The sequence below is a fragment of the Brachyhypopomus gauderio genome, unplaced genomic scaffold (assembly GCF_052324685.1).
Source record: "Brachyhypopomus gauderio isolate BG-103 unplaced genomic scaffold, BGAUD_0.2 sc45, whole genome shotgun sequence".
Lineage (NCBI taxonomy): Eukaryota > Metazoa > Chordata > Actinopteri > Gymnotiformes > Hypopomidae > Brachyhypopomus > Brachyhypopomus gauderio.
Genome location: NW_027506871.1, coordinates 2092690 through 2108228, shown reverse-complemented (window position 1 = coordinate 2108228; position 15539 = coordinate 2092690). Strand labels below are relative to the sequence as shown.

At 44.0% G+C, this 15539-nt stretch overlaps 1 protein-coding gene across 3 annotated transcripts in view; it reads left to right on the top strand.

Moving 5' to 3' along the window:
• The window catches only part of LOC143486715 (butyrophilin-like protein 2), a 54685-nt gene that overhangs the window by 28563 nt on the left and 10583 nt on the right, over window positions 1-15539 (top strand). For 2 of the 3 annotated variants that reach the window (XM_076986079.1, XM_076986081.1), the window contains 3 exons: window positions 1459-1722; window positions 9966-10139; window positions 12008-12119. In XM_076986079.1, coding sequence (XP_076842194.1) covers window positions 1459-1722; window positions 9966-10139; window positions 12008-12114 — 545 coding nt within the window. In that variant the 3' untranslated portion in view covers window positions 12115-12119. The remainder of the gene's footprint in view (window positions 1-1458; window positions 1723-9965; window positions 10140-12007; window positions 12120-15539) is intronic. The other variant, XM_076986080.1, reaches the window with a different exon arrangement.

Below are 15539 nucleotides of genomic sequence, written 5' to 3'. Positions count from 1 at the left end.
GTGGTTTGTTTACAAGCCTAGCAAGCCACTAACATTTATAGCGGCATGAAGTGACTGCTTTGAGTCTCGTTGGTGAGACGCGGTCTTCTGTCACACGTTTTGGAATAAACCACATACGAGGTGCAGCAAAGGCACCGCACACGACTGAGGGAGGCTTCAAAACTACTGACACTGTCTGTTATTTTCTTCCTAAAAGTGAGCGCAGGTCAGTGGCGTTGTAATGAGTGTTGATAACAGAGTTTATCTACTTTTCACCTAGAAAACAACAGCTGTGTACATAACAGAGCTCGTAGTGTGTGGCCACCTCCTCCAACCGTGACAAAGTCCTGAAACATATCACGACTTATGTTTATATCGAAGTTTGTGTTTATGTTTTTAATGTGCTGTTCGCTTACCTTGAGTTCATCCCGGTGTTTTCGTCAAATGCGTGAGATGAAAACACTTCACGCTTCCCAGTCAGGACAAGATCATTTCAATAAACAATTTGTGTCAAGTTTGCTCTCAAAATGGCAGGGAAAAAATGCACAGCAAAACAAAAATGTGAAGATGAACAGAGGATGTAACAGAGTAGGCAGCCCTAGCCCGGCACCCGGGGAGTTCAAGGGCACCTCAGTCATGGCCTCAGGCCTGGGAATTGAACCCAGGACCCTCTGGTCACAAGACCAGTTCCCTACCACAGGACCATGACTGGGAACTGATTTCATTAACTTTGTCAAAGCAGAGCAGTCCTATCTCTTCAACATGTTTAGTTAGCTAACTAGCTAACTGACACTTGCTTGACTTTCTTGGTGCCCTGAAACTTTCTAGGCTGCAATTAACAACTATCCTTGATTGGATAAATGGTTGATTGGGGTGCTATCTTACAAGCAGCACTGTCCTTGCCTGTGAAACCCTTTTGATGCAATGATGACTGTACATGTCTCCTTAGAGGTAACCATGGTTAACAGAAGAAAACTTAAAAACAACCAGTCTGCTCTTCTAATCAGCATGACAGAGTGATATCAACTGTCTTGTCCCCATTAACCTTTTCTCCTGAGCTAACAAGATCATCACTGAAATTACGTTAGCAGGCTATTTTGTAGGGCTGAAATGCAGTGGTTAGAATGCAGTAACTTTTGTGATGAGATCATTTTCATAACAGGGAATGACTTTTCAATTAATTGCAATTAATCTAATCACTAATTCACAATCTAGAGTCAATACAAATTGCCACCATTAAAACAAACTTTGTGAAAACCAAATGTCATTCTCAAAACTTATGGCAACAACTGTAGAATTTTTGTATTTAAAAAGTATTTAAAAAACATTAGTTAACAAAGTGCTATTGTATCAACTTAGCCATAGGTTGAGAGTGATGAACATCATCACTTCTCCGTCATTAACCGTGTCACGATGATTTGTTATACCAGTATACTTTAAACTAGTTAATCTGGAATGCTTTGGTTGCTTAATCCACAGGTATCGGAACAAACCCACAGATCATTGTAGAGGGCACAGATGTCCCAGGAGGGATCAGACTACTGTGTGAAACTACAGGCTGGGAGTCTGAGCCTCATTTGCAGTGGTTCATTGGTGGACGAGAACATCTTCCTGGAGATGTGGAGACCCACAATGATGGGCTCTACACCGTCAGACACAGCATCACTGCAGACAGTGGCACCAATATCTTCACCTGCAGAATCAAAAAGCATCCCAGGATGGAGAAAGTTATCAACATCTCTGGTACGTTCCTCCACACTTCTGAGACACACTGGTAATACTCAGAATAACTTGTTTATCACATTGTGTGTGTGTGTGTGTGTGTGTGACAGTCCATTTCTTGTCGTAACATAAGACATGAGCACCACTGGCCTGGTCTCTTCTCAAATCTCACACTCACCAATGACACAAGAGTGATGCTGGTATTACATCACTAATGACACCAGAGTGATGCTGGTATTACATCACTGATAACACCAGAGTAATGCTGGTATTACATCACTAATGACACCAGAGTGATGCTGGTATTACATCACTAATGACACCAGAGTGATGCTGGTATTACATCACTAATGACACCAGAGTGATGCTGGTATTACATCACTAATGGCGCCAGAGTGATGCTGGTATTACATCACTAATGGCGCCAGAGTGATGCTGGTATTACATCACTAATGGCGCCAGAGTGATGCTGGTATTACATCACTAATGGCGCCAGAGTGATGCTGGTATTACATCACTAATGACGCCAGAGTGATGCTGGTATTACATCACTAATGGCGCCAGAGTGATGCTGGTATTACATCACTAATGGCGCCAGAGTGATGCTGGTATTACATCACTAATGGCGCCAGAGTGATGCTGGTATTACATCACTAATGGCGCCAGAGTGATGCTGGTATTACATCACTAATGGCGCCAGAGTGATGCTGGTATTACATCACTAATGGCGCCAGAGTGATGCTGGTATTACATCACTAATGGCGCCAGAGTGATGCTGGTATTACATCACTAATGGCGCCAGAGTGATGCTGGTATTACATCACTAATGGCGCCAGAGTGATGCTGGTATTACATCACTAATGGCGCCAGAGTGATGCTGGTATTACATCACTAATGGCGCCAGAGTGATGCTGGTATTACATCACTAATGGCGCCAGAGTGATGCTGGTATTACATCACTAATGGCGCCAGAGTGATGCTGGTATTACATCACTAATGGCGCCAGAGTGATGCTGGTATTACATCACTAATGGCGCCAGAGTGATGCTGGTATTACATCACTAATGGCGCCAGAGTGATGCTGGTATTACATCACTAATGGCGCCAGAGTGATGCTGGTATTACATCAGTAATGGCGCCAGAGTGATGCTGGTATTACATCAGTAATGGCGCCAGAGTGATGCTGGTATTACATCAGTAATGGCGCCAGAGTGATGCTGGTATTACATCAGTAATGGCGCCAGAGTGATGCTGGTATTACATCAGTAATGGCGCCGGAGTGATGCTGGTATTACATCAGTAATGGCGCCGGAGTGATGCTGGTATTACATCAGTAATGGCGCCGGAGTGATGCTGGTATTACATCAGTAATGGCGCCGGAGTGATGCTGGTATTACATCAGTAATGGCGCCGGAGTGATGCTGGTATTACATCAGTAATGGCGCCGGAGTGATGCTGGTATTACATCAGTAATGGCGCCGGAGTGATGCTGGTATTACATCAGTAATGACACCGGAGTGATGCTGGTATTACATCACTAATGACACCGGAGTGGTGCTGGTATTACATCACTAATGACACCGGAGTGGTGCTGGTATTACATCACTAATGACACCGGAGTAGTGCTGGTATTACATCACTAATGACACCGGAGTGGTGCTGGTATTACATCACTAATGACACCAGAATGATGCTGGTATTACATCACTAATACCACTAGAGTGATGCTGGTATTACATCACTAATACCACTAGAGTGATGCTGGTATTACATCACTAATACCACTAGAGTGATCCTGGTGTTACATCACTAATACCACTGGAGTGATCCTGGTGTTACATCACTAATGTTAGACCAGTGTGATTATTACAGAACAGCAGGCATGAGGAACTTGTATGTAGTCGGACAGTAGCCACCTTTACCTTCAGTGGTATCCACTACATTTACATTTACATTTATAGCATTTAGCAGACGCTCTTATCCAGAGCGACTTACAAAAGTGCTACGTAGTTGCTTGGAATCTCCAAGGTAGGTAGTCCTGAACACAAGTTACTCTAAGCTGGAAAAACCACTAGACGAAAGTCATATGATACCTAACAATTATGCCAAGTCATTATTATACCTGAATATACACATCACCTGAGGAAAAAGACAGTAAGCAATTCCTATAACCCAATTATGCACAATACCTGAGACAGTAAGCAATACCTGTAACAAGCACCTGAGGAAAGAGACGATAAAGCACAATAGACGAAGCATAATTATGTAAAGTGCACTTGAAAGACGTGGGTGTTCAGTCGGCGTCTGAAGACAGCAAGTGACTCCGATGTTCGGACACACAAGGGAAGTTCATTCCACCACCTTGGAGCCAGGACAGAGAAAAGTCTGGATGCTTGTCTCCCATGTGTCCTGGATGATAGAGGGTCAAGACGAGTCATACTTGAGGCACGGAGGGCTCTAGGTATGCTTCTGGGTTTTACCATGGCCATCAAGTAAGGAGGAGCTGGACCATTCTTTGCTTTGTAGGCCAGCACCAGGGTTTTATATTTGATGCGGGCAGCTACCGGAAGCCAGTGGAGGGAGCACAGCAAGGGAGTGACGTGGCTGAACTTGGGAAGGTTGAAGACCAGCCGAGCTGCAGCGTTCTGGATCAGTTGCAGGGGTTTGATGACATGCAAAGGAAGACCAGCCAGTAGGGAGTTGCAGTAGTCCAGTCTTGAGATGACAAGGGACTGGACAAGGACCTGAGTGGCCTCCCTAGAGAGAAATGGCCGAATCCTCCGAATGTTGTGAAGGGCGAATCTGCATGATCGTGTTGTGTTAGCAACGTGGGCTGTGAAGGAGAGTTGATTGTCGACAACTACACCAAGGCTACGCGCTTCCATGGATGGAGTGATCACGGTGTTCTCGAATGAGATAGAAAGATCACGATGAGGACTGGCTCTTGCAGGGATGTACAGCATCTCCGTCTTGCTTGGGTTAAGCTTTAGGTGGTGAGCTGCCATCCAAGAGGCAATGTCTTTTAGACATGCAGAGATTCGAGCTGAAACCTGTGTGTCAGAAGGTGGGAAGGAAAAGAAGAGCTGGGTGTCATCCGCATAACAGTGATAAGAGAAGCCATGAATCACTAATCTTCTAAGTCATAGAAAACATGGAAAAAAGAGTTTACACTTTATGTGGAACTAGTGGTGCCGGACACAGAGGACTACCTCGTCAGAGAGCGTTGCAGAGAGCTCACAGGCATGAGTGACCGTGTTTCAGCTGGATTCAAAACCTAAGTAGTATGTCATTACTAAATGGTCGGTGTTAAGGTTTTTTCTAGGTATGATGACAAAATTTTCAAACAGCCCCAAGCTTAAAAAGAATCACATATCTAGACAGAGCTGATAGGCTATATACCTTTAAAATGATACCTGGATTTTGAAAATTGGTTGAGAATTGATAGTTATGATATTTATAATATCATGTATCACATTACAATATAATACATTAATTACAATAGAAGTCATGTGACTGAAATTCACATAATCTAATTCTAATTCATCATAATTAATAATTAATCATAATCTAATTCGAAGTGATGTTAACTATATTACCATTTAACAACAAGTTATATCAAAAAACAATGAGATATTAAACTACACAACACTGGTATCCGTACCGATTTCAAGAAAACACTGTGGGAACGAGTTAAACCGAGACGCCGCTTTTAGCCTAAAGTTGCTAGCTACCGTGACATTCGATACACAAATGTCAATCATGACTACTTATTTTCCGCGGTCTAGTAAAATACTTTCGCCTGCACGGATTTCGATTAAATTTGGTCAGTATTGAGATAAAAGCTGTATTTTTATGTCCACATATATTTCGATGGTGTCCGGAGCGTTGATGAAGCCCACAGACCGCTTGAAAACAACAAAATATCTTCTCGCTTGTCTCCCGACCTGAAATCACCTCAGAGTTGACTTTTAGCAGTGCCTGATGACTGGCTGGGTTGTGCTTGACGAAGTCACAGTAGTATTCAGGAAAAAACATACACCTGCTAGGCGGTGAGGAGTGATGTTATATGACACCCTTACAAAAGTACAACGCAGTTTGGAACACATTACTGAGTCAGAATTTTTCGCATCGAACGTTGGTTCGTCAGCATACCTATTTTTTCTTGAAATCATCTTTCAGACGTAGATCAAAACCATCAGGGTTCATAATTTGGATTATAAATTTGTACAGCCCTCAGAGTTTGGTAGCTGGTACCAGGAGAACAGATTCACAACACACGGGTGTCAGGAAAGAGTTACCAATGTTTAATAATAATACATGTAGTTAAATACAGAATGAAGATGTGTCTTAACACAATTGGGTAAGAATAATAAAACATGTATGATTGGTGTTCTCCTTATCAGGAGAGAAGGCACAGTGGACTGGATCTAGGGGTAGTGGAAAAGTACAGAGAGAGAGACAGAGAGAGAGAGAGAGAGGTTCTAACTGAAGAGCAGACATGGAGTGTCTGCACTATAAGGGAGTGAACTGAATGTAAATATTCTGACAGGGTCAAGGGTCACAGACAATAAATCACAAACTCCCTTACAGTCATGTTTCTAGTATCTGACACGTTCGTCTTTCTGTCCTCTTAAAATAACCATTTTAATAAAAGTCCATACCGTTATTTGCTGGATTACAGTTTTATTTTTTTCATAGTGTACATCTTTTATCTCAAATCCTGCTCAACAAAACCGATATGGGACAGACACTATTTGCCCATTTCCTATTCCTGGCTCACTGGTATTTGGAGCCAACTTTAAATTACCCCTTTTGCTCCCTAGTGTCTCAACAAAATATACACAGGCAATTAAATGGCTCCTACAGAAAGTAAACAAAACCGTCGAAATATACACATCCTTTGCATGCAATCAGGCTCTGGGTAAAAACATTGACAAACATGTTGTGGACCTGAGGATGCTGGCGAGTACATGCAACTTTGGAGAATTACAGAACTTGTTGATCAGAGACAGGAACGTCTGTGGCACATACAGGTCCAACAGGAGGGAAGAACCTCACACTGGACAAACGTCTGGAGGGACATGGTGTAGAGGATGGGCATGCAATAAAACAATGAGAAAAGGAAAGACAAGGAACTATCTTTTGTATATTGTGCCACAACGCATGAAAGCCTCAAGTCAAAGTGTCCCTCTTATGGAAAAAAGGTGCAATAAATGTGGCAGACGATTATTTTTGCTGTAACCTGCAGAAGTAAAACAGGATCAAAAGAGCAGTTCAAACAGTAATGGGGCAGGAATCAGATTCCTGTGAGGATGTAATGACCAGAGCAGATGAGAGAAAAGCAATGTAAAACATAGCAGCTGTTTGCAGGCATGATGATTAAAACAATCTTTCAAATCGAGCATTCAAATAGTCTTCGGTGCAATCTGTAACGTCATTCCCATCAACGTAGATGTGAAAATGGAGCACGAAGACGATGACAAACCCAAGAAATCAGAAGAATTACCAAGTCGACTTCCAAGTAGGTGTGGACCACAAAATACCGTAACTAGGAAGGAAAGCAAGTGAAACAATGAAACTCATCCAAGTCCAATATGACAACAGTTATGTATTGGTCAACATCGTAACACCACCAGCAGCAGAACTAGGGTCAACATCGTAACACCACCACTAGCAGAACTAGGGTCAACATCGTAACACCACCAGCAGAAATAGTGGTCAGCATCGTAACACCACCAGCAGAAATAGTGGTCAGCATTGTATCACCACCAGCAGAAATAGTGGTCAGCATCGTAACACCACCAGCAGAAATAGTGGTCAACATCGTAACACCACCAGCAGAAATAGTGGTCAACATCGTAACACCACCAGCAGAAATAGGGTCAACATCGTAACACCACCACCAGCAGAACTAGGGTCAACATCGTAACACCACCAGCAGAAATAGTGGTCAGCATCGTAACACCACCAGCAGAAATAGGGTCAACATCGTAACATCACCAGCAGAAATAGTGGTCAGCATCGTAACACCACCAGCAGAAATAGTGGTCAGCATCGTAACACCACCAGCAGAAATAGGGTCAACATCGTAACACCACCACCAGCAGAAATAGGGTCAACATCGTAACACCACCACCAGCAGAAATAGGGTCAACATCGTAACATCACCAGCAGAAATAGGTTGGAGGAAATAAAGACAGAGTTTCAGGATGTGTTCAAAGGACAGATGCTTGAAATGTGAATTTAAAGTGGAAGTGGACAACGGTGCAGCTTTTCAAACTTCTAAATCATGGAGTCCTAGTGGCAATGATGAAAACACAAAAAGAGAAACTGATGAGTGTTGATAGTGAAATAATAACACCAGTGCTGAATGGATGAGTGGATTGGTGCCAGTGCAGAAACCTAATAGCAGATCCAGGATCTGTATTGACCTGATACCACTCAATGAAGCTTTAAAGCACAGCACACTTCCAACAATAGGAGACGTTTTACCAGATGTATCAAAAGCAAGTCTTCACAGTGTTCAACATTCACAACTCTGTTTGGTTGTTTGGTTTTTGCTGGCTGAGAATGCCAGTGGGCACCAGCCTGGCACCAGACATTTTCCAGTATAAGTTGATCCAGGCACTAGAGAATTTTCTAGGCACATACATCATTGAAGATGACATCATAATCACGCAAGATGAGAAACTGAGGATGCAATAAAAGACCATGACAAAATCCTAGAAAGGTGCAGAGAGAGAAGTGTCAAGTTGAATGCAGATAACCTCAAGTTCAGGAAACAGGAAGTGTGCTACATTGGACATTTGCTCACTGCAGACCCAGAGAAAGTGTATCACAGAGATTCCCACACCAACTGATGTGAAAGGTGTTCACCAGACACTGGTAGGGACTACTTGTCCAAGTTTTTGGGAGTGGACAGATGTGCAGGATGAGTCAAGATGGCACTGGTGTGTGTGGCTGGCCGTCTGCTACTTACAATTTGGTTTGTTTTTTTACTGTTGATAGGCGTCGGATTTTCACAAAGTAATTCTCTACTGGTGTACGACCGTAAATCCCTCCTGGACATTAAAAATATAGTCACCCATCTAGGTGTGTGTGATTACAACGGACAGAAAACCCAATCTACTTTACTCTTGGGTATCCCATCTTACCTATGCTGGGCGTCGACTCAGGTGTCTCGTCAGAAGCGCAAAAGACAGTTTTTGATCGCATGCCCTCCATGTTGGCATGGTGATTTTATATGATGTCAGCTCTGTTATGAATAAGCCATGCCCTTAATCACACATGTTCACTTCCTACAAACCACACCCTCCTACCAAACCACACCCTCCCACCAAACCACACCCTCCTACCAAACCACACCCTCCCACCAATCTCTCCTATAACCCTACTGTCTACACCACGTACGTATACTAAACATATGCATATACAAATTAAAACATTCCTACATTCAATTGTAATCTTTTTTTTTCTTTTACAGAGTACATGGATAGCTTAATCTATCAGTTGGCAGTGTCTAAAAATATAGTGATACTACAATCATTCCTTATGTTATATTACACCTGCACTCCACTCACTGTACTGGTTACCTGTCAGCTTTAGAATAGATTTTAAGGTTCTAGTGATGGTTTTTAAATGTCTTCATGGTCTTGCCCCTCTTACCTCAGTGAAATGATGGTTAGATATGTTCCAGTCAGGTCTCTCAGGTCTTCAAACAGTAATCTACTGGTGATTCCTAAAAGCCGATTAAAGATTGGCGAGGGTGCTTTTAGCCACTATGGCCCAAAGCTTTGGAATTCTCTTCCTGAAGAGCTCAGAGGCATTTCATCCCTGAATAGTTTCAAGAACAGTCTCAAAACATTCCTGTTTAGATCTGCTTTTAGTTAAGAAACTAATGGTTAATTATTTGATAACTTTATCACACTTAGTTATTCTATGTCTGCTCTAATTATTTTAAGTTTTCCATCTTGTTTACTTTGATATTTTGTCTATTATTTTAATAATTTGTCATTTATTACATATTTTATTATATTTGTTTCCTTTTTATCTTTAATTTCTTTTAATGTTTTTTTAATCTTTGCTTCCTTTTAATGTTTTTTTCATTCTGTAAAGCACGTATGTATGTATGAAAGGTGCTATACAAATAAAGATTATTATTATGTAAGAATGTTAAGGTTTATTTAACATTGTTTTTTCTCCTAGTTAAAGACGTGTGACTGCAGAGATGGAAATTAAATGTGAGTGTTTTTATTTGTTTCCAGATCATTTATCCAATAGGTGGAAACACGTTGCCATCGGCGCCATTATCGTAGTGCTGATCATAGGTGCAGGTGTTGCAGTTTGGCGTGTATGGAGACATTGCAGACGACAGAGAGGTACACCTGCACTACAGTCATCACAGAGAGCTACACCTGCAGTACAGTCATCACAGAGAGGTACACCTGCAGTACAGTCATCACAGAGAGGTACACCTGCACTACAGTCATCACAGAGAGGTACACCTGCACTACAGTCATCACAGAGAGGTACACCTGCACTACAGTCATCACAGAGAGGTACACCTGCACTACAGTCATCACAGAGAGGTACACCTGCACTACAGTCATCACAGAGAGGTACACCTGCACTACAGTCATCACAGAGAGGTACACCTGCACTACAGTAATCTCAGAGAGGTACACCTGCAGTACAGTCATCACAGAGAGGTACACCTACACTACAGTCATCACAGAGAGATACACCTGCACTACAGTCATCACAGAGAGGTACACCTGCACTACAGTCATCACAGAGAGATACAGCTACACTAGTCATCACAGAGAGATACACCTACACTACAGTCATCACAAAGAGATACACCTACACTACAGTCATCACAGAGGTACACCTACACTACAGTCATCACAGAGGTACACCTACACTACAGTCATCACAGAGAGGTACACCTGCACTACAGTCATCACAGAGAGATACACCTACACTACAGTCATCGCAGAGAGGTACACCTGCACTACAGTCATCGCAGAGAGGTACACCTACACTACAGTCATCACAGAGAGATACACCTACACTACAGTCATCACAGAGAGCTACACCTGCACTACAGTCATCAGAGAGCTACACCTGCACTACAGTCATCAGAGAGCTACACCTGCACTACAGTCATCAGAGAGATACACCTGCACTACAGTCATCACAGAGAGATACACCTGCACTACAGTCATCACAGAGAGATACACCTGCACTACAGTCATCACAGAGAGGTACACCTACACAACAGTCATCACAGAGAGGTACACCTACACTACAGTCATCACAGAGAGATACACCTGCACTACAGTCATCACAGAGAGATACACCTGCACTACAGTCATCACAGAGAGATACACCTGCACTACAGTCATCACAGAGAGATACACCTACACTACAGTCATCACAGAGGTACACCTGCAGTACAGTCATCACAGAGAGGTACACCTGCAGTACAGTCATCACAGAGAGGTACACCTGTAGTACAGTCATCACAGAGAGGTACACCTGCAGTACAGTCATCACAGAGAGGTACACCTGCAGTACAGTCATCAGAGAGCTACACCTGCAGTACAGTCATCACAGAGAGATACACCTGCACTACAGTCATCACAGAGAGATACACCTACACTAGAGTCATCACAGAGAGGTACACCTGCACTAGAGTCATCGCAGAGAGGTACACCTACACTACAGTCATCGCAGAGAGATACACCTGCACTACAGTCATCGCAGAGAGGTACACCTACACTACAGTCATCGCAGAGAGGTACACCTACACTACAGTCATCGCAGAGAGGTACACCTACACTACAGTCATCGCAGAGAGGTACACCTACACTACAGTCATCGCAGAGAGGTACACCTACACTACAGTCATCGCAGAGAGGTACACCTACACTACAGTCATCACAGAGATACACCTACACTACAGTCATCACAGAGAGGTACACCTGCACTACAGTCATCACAGAGAGGTACACCTGCACTACAGTCATCACAGAGAGGTACACCTGCAGTACAGTCATCACAGAGAGGTACACCTGCACTACAGTCATCACAGAGAGATTGGTTAATAAATTTGATTTCCATTGATGATTTTTGTGTGATTTTGTTGTCAGCACATTTAACTTTGTACAGAACAAAGTATTCAATGAGAATATTTCATTCATTCAGATCTAGGATGTGTTATTTGAGTGTTCCCTTTATTTTTTTGAGCAGTGTATATATATTTTTAGCAAGCCTGCAAACAAAGATTTGTCTGTATCTGCAGATTCAGTGCCAACAATGTCTGCTGTTTACAAACCGGCACCCACTAACACTCCTGGAGGGGCTGAGGAGACTAATGGACTGAATACTCCTGTGACAAATGATGGATGATTGAGGTGGGTGGTGATATGATGGAGGTGGATGTTGATATGATGGAGGTGGATGTTGATATGATGGAGGTGGGTGGTGATATGATAGAGGTGGATGTTGATATGATGGAGGTGGATGTTGACATGATGGAGGTGGGTGTTGACATGATGGAAGTGGGTGTTGACATGATGGAGGTGGGTGGTGATATGATGGAGGTGGGTGGTGATATGATGGAGGTGGGTGGTGATATGATGGAGGTGGATGTTGACATGATGGAGGTGGGTGGTGATATGATGGAGGTGGGTGGTGATATGATGGAGGTGGATGGTGATATGATGGAGGTGGATGGTGATATGATGGAGGTGGATGTTGACATGATGGAGGTGGGTGGTGATATGATGGAGGTGGATGTTGATATGATGGAGGTGGGTGGTGATATGATGGAGGTGGGTGGTGATATGATGGAGGTGGATGTTGACATGATGGAGGTGGGTGTTGACATGATGGAAGTGGGTGGTGATATGATGGAGGTGGATGTTGATATGATGGAGGTGGGTGGTGATATGATGGAGGTGGATGGTGATATGATGGAGGTGGATGGTGATATGATGGAGGTGGATGTTGACATGATGGAGGTGGGTGTTGACATGATGGAAGTGGGTGGTGACATGATGGAAGTGGGTGGTGATATGATGGAGGTGGGTGGTGATATGATGGAGGTGGGTGGTGATATGATGGAGGTGGATGTTGACATGATGGAGGTGGGTGTTGACATGATGGAAGTGGGTGGTGATATGATGGAGGTGGATGTTGATATGATGGAGGTGGGTGGTGATATGATGGAGGTGGATGGTGATATGATGGAGGTGGATGTTGACATGATGGAGGTGGGTGTTGACATGATGGAAGTGGGTGGTGATATGATGGAGGTGGATGTTGATATGATGGAGGTGGGTGTTGACATGATGGAGGTGGATGTTGATATGATGGAGGTGGATGTTGACATGATGGAGGTGGGTGGTGATATGATGGAGGTGGGTGGTGACATGATGGAGGTGGGTGGTGATATGATGGAGGTGGGTGGTGATATGATAGAGGTGGATGGTGATATGATGGAGGTGGGTGGTGATATGATGGAGGTGGATGGTGATATGATGGAAGTGGGTGGTGATATGATGGAGGTGGATGTTGACATGATGGAGGTGGATGTTGACATGATGGAGGTGGATGTTGACATGATGGAGGTGGATGTTGATATGATGGAGGTGGGTGGTGATATGATGGAGGTGGGTGGTGATATGATGGAGGTGGATGTTATGATGGAGGTGGATGTTGATATAATGGAGGTGGGTGTTGATGTGAAGGAAGAGGATGTTGATATGATGGAGGTGGATGTTGATATGATGGATGTGGGTGTTGATATGATGGATGTGGGTGGTGAAATGATGGAGGTGGGTGGTGAAATGATGGAGGTGGGTGGTGAAATGATGGAGGTGGATGTTATGATGGAGGTGGATGTTATGATGGAGGTGGATGTTATGATGGAGGTGGATGTTATGATGGAGGTGGATGTTGATATGATGGAGGTGGGTGTTGATATGATGGAGGTGGATGTTGACATGATGGAGGTGGGTGTTGACATGATGGAAGTGGGTGTTGACATGATGGAGGTGGGTGGTGATATGATGGAGGTGGGTGTTGACATGATGGAAGTGGGTGGTGATATGATGGAGGTGGATGGTGATATGATGGAGGTGGATGTTGACATGATGGAGGTGGATGTTGACATGATGGAGGTGGGTGTTGACATGATGGAAGTGGGTGGTGATATGATGGAAGTGGGTGGTGATATGATGGAGGTGGGTGGTGATATGATGGAGGTGGGTGGTGATATGATGGAGGTGGATGGTGATATGATGGAGGTGGGTGGTGATATGATGGAGGTGGGTGGTGATATGATGGAGGTGGGTGGTGATATGATAGAGGTGGATGGTGATATGATAGAGGTGGGTGGTGATATGATGGAGGTGGATGGTGATATGATGGAGGTGGATGTTGATATGATGGAGGTGGGTGGTGATATGATGGAGGTGGATGTTGACATGATGGAGGTGGGTGTTAACATGATGGAAGTGGGTGGTGATATGATGGAGGTGGATGTTGATATGATGGAGGTGGATGTTGATATGATGGAGGTGGGTGTTGACATGATGGAAGTGGGTGGTGATATGATGGAGGTGGATGTTGATATGATGGAGGTGGATGGTGATATGATGGAGGTGGGTGGTGATATGATGGAGGTGGATGTTGACATGATGGAGGTGGGTGTTGACATGATGGAAGTGGGTGGTGATATGATGGAGGTGGATGTTGATATGATGGAGGTGGGTGGTGATATGATGGAGGTGGATGTTGACATGATGGAGGTGGGTGGTGATATGATAGAGGTGGATGGTGATATGATAGAGGTGGGTGGTGATATGATGGAGGTGGATGGTGATATGATGGAGGTGGATGGTGATATGATGGAGGTGGGTGGTGATATGATGGAGGTGGGTGGTGATATGATGGAGGTGGATGTTGACATGATGGAGGTGGGTGTTGACATGATGGAAGTGGGTGGTGATATGATGAAGGTGGATGTTGATATGATGGAGGTGGGTGTTGACATGATGGAAGTGGGTGGTGATATGATGGAGGTGGATGTTGATATGATGGAGGAGGGTGGTGATATGATGGAGGTGGGTGGTGATATGATGGAGGTGGATGTTGACATGATGGAGGTGGGTGTTGACATGATGGAAGTGGGTGGTGATATGATGGAGGTGGATGTTGATATGATGGAGGTGGGTGGTGATATGATGGAGGTGGATGTTGACATGATGGAGGTGGGTGTTGACATGATGGAAGTGGGTGGTGATATGATGGAGGTGGATGTTGATATGATGGAGGTGGGTGGTGATATGATGGAGGTGGATGGTGATATGATGGAGGTGGATGGTGATATGATGGAGGTGGGTGGTGACATGATGGAGGTGGGTGGTGACATGATGGAGGTGGGTGGTGATATGATGGAGGTGGATGGTGATATGATGGAAGTGGGTGGTGATATGATGGAGGTGGATGTTGACATGATGGAGGTGGATGTTGACATGATGGAGGTGGATGTTGATATGATGGAGGTGGGTGGTGATATGATGGAGGTGGGTGGTGATATGATGGAGGTGGATGTTATGATGGAGGTGGATGTTGATATAATGGAGGTGGGTGTTGATGTGAAGGAGGTGGATGTTGATATGATGGAGGTGGATGTTGATATGATGGATGTGGGTGTTGATATGATGGATGTGGGTGGTGAAATGATGGAGGTGGATGTTATGATGGAGGTGGATGTTATGATGGAGGTGGATGTTGATATGATGGAGGTGGGTGTTGATATGATGGAG